This window comes from Nansenia antarctica (genome assembly GCF_963989245.1).
Source record: "Nansenia antarctica genome assembly, chromosome: 6".
Lineage (NCBI taxonomy): Eukaryota > Metazoa > Chordata > Actinopteri > Argentiniformes > Microstomatidae > Nansenia > Nansenia antarctica.
In genome coordinates, this window is record NC_137676.1 from 6,612,937 (window position 1) to 6,617,936 (window position 5,000).

Sequence of the window (5,000 nt, forward strand, 5' to 3'; positions counted from 1 at the left end):
CATGGGTTAGATCAGATTAAGATTAAGATTAGATTCAGACTTTATTGTACATTGCAGAGGACCAGACAAGTACCAGACAACGAAATGAAGTTCAGCGTCTAACCGGAAGTGCAAATACTGAAATCAAAACACGATATATAAAAAAAAAAAGATAATGACAGTGATAGGTACAGTACTAGCAACATAACAGGGCGGAGTGAGGCGAGGTCAGAGAGGGGGTGGGGGGGGGCAGGGCAGATCAATGTGGTAAGTGTGCTGTGATACCAGCCGGTGGTTAATTGCCCCGGTGTGTCTAGTCTCTCTGGCTGGGCCTTAATGGGCCCGGAGGTCTAGCTCTGGGCCACATGACACCCTACGGTGACGCACTAGGATGGCTACGCACTAGGAGGGTCAAGAGCCCTGCTGGATGTACTGGAGCTAGAGGATGGAATACTGTCTCAGAGTCAGACACCCTGACTGAGTGCTGGTCTGTCTGTCTGTCTGTCTGTCTGTCTGTCTAATAATAATAATAATAATAATACATTTTATTTGTATGGCGCCTTTCCAAACACCCAAGGACACCTCACAGGGCAATACACAGTAAAATACAGTTTGACTGTATCTATCCATATGTCTGTCTGTCTATATCTTCCTGCCTGCCTGCCTGTCTGTCTGACTATATCTATGCATATGTCTGTCTGTCTATATCTGTCTGCCTGCCTGCCTGTCTGTCTGACTGTATCTATCCATATGTCTGTCTGTCAGTGTGTGTGTCTATCTATCTATCCATATGTCCGTCTGTCTGTCTGCGTGTGTGTCTATCTATCCATAGGTCTGTCTGTCTGTCTGTCTGACTGTATCTATCCATATTACATTTACATTTTTGGCATTCAGCAGACGCCTTATTCCAAAGCGACTTACAATCATTACATTTGACTAAGGAAGTGAATCATCAATTCACCAGTTCTAGCAGGAAGCGTAATCTAGCTCAGGCCAGGGGCCAATCCATATGTCTGTATGTCTGTCTGTCTGTCTTGTCTGTCTGTCTGTCTGTCTATGCATATGCCTGTCTGTCTGTCTATATGGATCAGATCCACAGTGAGAAAAGGCCACCCAGCCAGCCAGCCAACCAACCTTATTGGCCGCGTCGATGAACTTGACACCCTTGTAGGTGATGGAGAGGATGATGGTGGGCACCTTCCTCATCTGCTCTGTCGACCTCTGAGGGGAAAAAGGAACACAGTGATTGGATTAGATTCAACCCTTTTCTCATTGCACAACGAGTACAACGAAATGTCATCTTTGGTCTAGGCACAGGGTTAGCCATAGTCAACGCCCCGGGTGCAATGGAGGACCAGGATATGAGTCTGGGTCACTTCAACAGAGATGAATCAGAGAAGAGAACCGTTTCTCTCTCTCTCTCTGAACGTGGCGATCTCACTCTCACACGACCAGAGAGGCAGAGAGGGAGGAGTAACCTACCCTCATTTTAGCACAGGCGTCCTGGGTGGACTCTGTACCCCGTAGGTCCTTGATGAGCATAGACCCCAGGTACTGGATGGAGAGAGGATGGGGGAGGGAGAGGGGGGAGAGAGAATGGGGGAGAGAGAGGGGAGTGGTTTAACAGAGCGGCTTAGAAGGAGAAGCACAGACAGGGCTGTGTGTGTTTCAATAAAGAGACCGTTTTTGACTTAGTTTCTACACGAGGATGGGACTCCTTTTTAAAAAATATATTAATCTTTTTTAATAGGGATACAAACATAAATACAGAAGTATAACATTACAAGTGTTTCCCAGTTTTTGCTACTACAAGAACATCCCCAGGGGCTTCAAAACAGGGCCCCGACACCAAGAACAGCAGAACATTGTCTCTGTTTAGAAAACAACAACACCACTAGTGATTGTAGGGTCTATAAGTAAGGAGGGGACTCTTACGCTGGCTTCATAGCCGCAGGACTCAAAGATGAGCTTCTCAGGCTGGTGGTGCCAGTTGGTGACGGGGGCGTAAGGGGCTGCCAGGCTGGGGGGCCGCAGGGTCAGGCGGGGCTCCCGGTGTCGCTCCTCATACCTCTCCTGCAGGGGGGGGGGGGGGGGGGGCACAGAGACAACCTCTGATTTAGACTTCTAGTACATATACACGCCATTTAGTTGACGCTTTTATCCAAAGCGACTTACATTGCAGTGGGTGCGAACATTTTTAAGTATAAATATGGTCCCAGGAGGGAATCGAACCCACAACTGAAGTGTTTGTTACCACAGAGGACCAGAAGACTTGTGGAGTCAAAGTGTCATCAGGAGCACTGACTTCATGCACTCACCATGACAGTTTGTTTTTTTCAAACACAGGGTGTTCTGTTTTTACTTGATTTGGTTGAATCAAAGGTTTCAAACAGATCAGATACAGTAAAGACTGGACATGGTTCTGTCGTGGAAACCCACCTGGTTACCTTCTGGTAAAGGTGAGACTAGGTTAAGGTTTAAAACAGATATCTGACCTTTGTAAAAAAATAAAAAAAAAATACCAAGAAAATCTTATTTTCTTTCCCCTTCCTATGTTTCTTTACTTGTGCATTTATTTTTAAAAATGTTTTTGTTTGTTTTGTTTTGTTGTTGATATATTTGTGATGTACCTGTGTGTTTGTGTTGTAAAACTGAAAAACCCATAAAGAAAAAAGAAAAAAAAGAAGGTTTAAAACTGATCAGGTACAGTAAAGACCAGAGAATGATTCACTCACGTGAGACCGCTGTCGTTCCCCGCGGCCCCGGTGGGCTCCGTCGTAGTCGGGGTCCGGGCCCGTCCTCCGCCCGGGGTCCCCCAGGGGCAGCAGGGGGTCCAGGGACCGGCCTGTGTAGGCGTCCAGGTGGCTGAGGGGGGAGGAGGTCTGGGACCCTGGCAGGTCCTGGCACTGGGGGGGGGGGACGACACACACACAGACATGGCACACACAGGGTTAAACAAAACAAAAAACTAAAGTGAATCTTTATTTCGAACATGATTTAAAAGAAATTAATAAAAACGAATAACTAATAACGAAAAGTACAGGTATCACAGTTGGAAAGGGAAGCCTAAGCTTATCATGTAAAGTGAAGTGAAAATGCCACTAAAGACATAAAATCATTAGAAATATAAATCTGCAAAAAACATCAAGGTCTTTTCAAAGCCCTTAACAGTTGAGCGAAGCATCAACAACACAGATTAATTATCTTTATGAGACTTTTCTCACTCGTCTGCTTCTCGGTTACTGAGATATTGCAGCCGGTTATTTATCATCACGTTTTATGTGCTTGTTGTCGTTCAGACACTTTGGCTCCAAACATCCCAGTGGAGCTGTGCAGTGTGGGGGTGTGAGGGGGGAGTGTGGGGGTGTGAGGGGGGAGTGTGGGGGTGTGTGGGGGGTGTGAGGGGGGAGTGAGGCGGGGCGGGGCTCACCCTGATCTGAGACAGGCGGGGCGGCTTCACGGGGGGCTCCTCGTAGGGCCTTTCTGCTAGCGAGGCGATGATGCGTTTCCTGTGTCCCAACAGGGTGATCTTCAGCACCTGGAGGTAGAAACAGGAAGTACAGTGTGATCTGCTGAACAACACTCAAACACACCGCTCCGCCCGCTCCCTGAAGTGACACACTCTCATCGGTCCTGTGTGCTCGGTAGAGCGTAGCACTAGCATCGCTTAGCTTGCTCACTGAACTGTAAGCCGCGTCTGATAAAAGCTACTGCTAACAGCTAATGCTAAATATTATTATTATTATTATTTGTATATGTTTTACATTGACTATCTCCAGCCACTGTACTGTAAGTCACTTCTGATAAAAGCTACTGCTAACAGGTAATGCTAAATGGCATATTTTATTATTATTATTATTATTATTATACAGTATTTATTATACATATGTATATGTTTTACATTGACTATCTCCAGTAATAGAATACTTTATTATATTCATGATATATGTATGTTACATTGACTATCTCCAGTAATATAACAGTTTATTATGTTAATGATACATATGTATATGTTACATTGACTATCTCCAGTAATATAACAGTTTATTATGTTAATGATACATATATATATGTTTTACATTGACTATCTCCAGTAATATAACAGTTTATTATGTTAATGATACATATGTATATGTTACATTGACTATTTCCAGTAATATAACAGTTTATTAATGATATCTATGTATATGTTTTACATTGACTATCTCCAGCTCCCACAGGGTCTTGACACAGTCGAGGCTGCGGTATCCGCTGGACAGGAAGTTGTGTTGGTACTCCTGCAGGCCCAGGACGTCCAGCCAGGAGGACACAGAGCTGCTGCCGTCACAGCCCAGGGCCTTCACCTGCAGGGGGAGACACTGAGTCACACACACGCCTACTCTGTGGGTCACACACACACACACACGGCTACTCTGTGGGTCACACACACACACACACACACACACACACACACACACACACACACACACACACACACACACACACACACACACACACACACACACACACACACACACACACACACACACACACACACACACACACACACACACACACACACACACACACACACACACACACACACACACACACACACACACACACACACACACACACACACACACACACACACACACACACACACACACACACACACACACACACACACACACACACACACACACACACACACACACACACACACACACACACACACACACACACACACACACACACACACACACACACACACACACACACACACACACACACACACACACACACACACACACACACACACACACACACACACACACACACACACACACACACACACACACACACACACACACACACACACACACACACACACACACACACACACACACACACACACACACACACACACACACACACACACACACACACACACACACACACACACACACACACACACACACACACACGGCTACTCTGAGGGTCACACACACACTGCTACTCTGTGGGTCACACACCTGCTG

At 46.0% G+C, this 5,000-nt stretch overlaps 1 protein-coding gene across 1 annotated transcript in view; it reads right to left on the reverse strand.

The window, feature by feature from the left end:
* LOC308159366 (ankyrin repeat and SAM domain-containing protein 1A) overlaps positions 1-5,000 on the reverse strand; it is a gene marked incomplete at both ends in the record, with an annotated part of 95,044 nt that overhangs the window by 5,573 nt on the left and 84,471 nt on the right. The window contains 6 exon segments of the mRNA XM_080533139.1: positions 1,114-1,200; positions 1,462-1,533; positions 1,915-2,052; positions 2,715-2,885; positions 3,410-3,517; positions 4,176-4,322. Coding sequence (XP_080389265.1) covers positions 1,114-1,200; positions 1,462-1,533; positions 1,915-2,052; positions 2,715-2,885; positions 3,410-3,517; positions 4,176-4,322 — 723 coding nt within the window.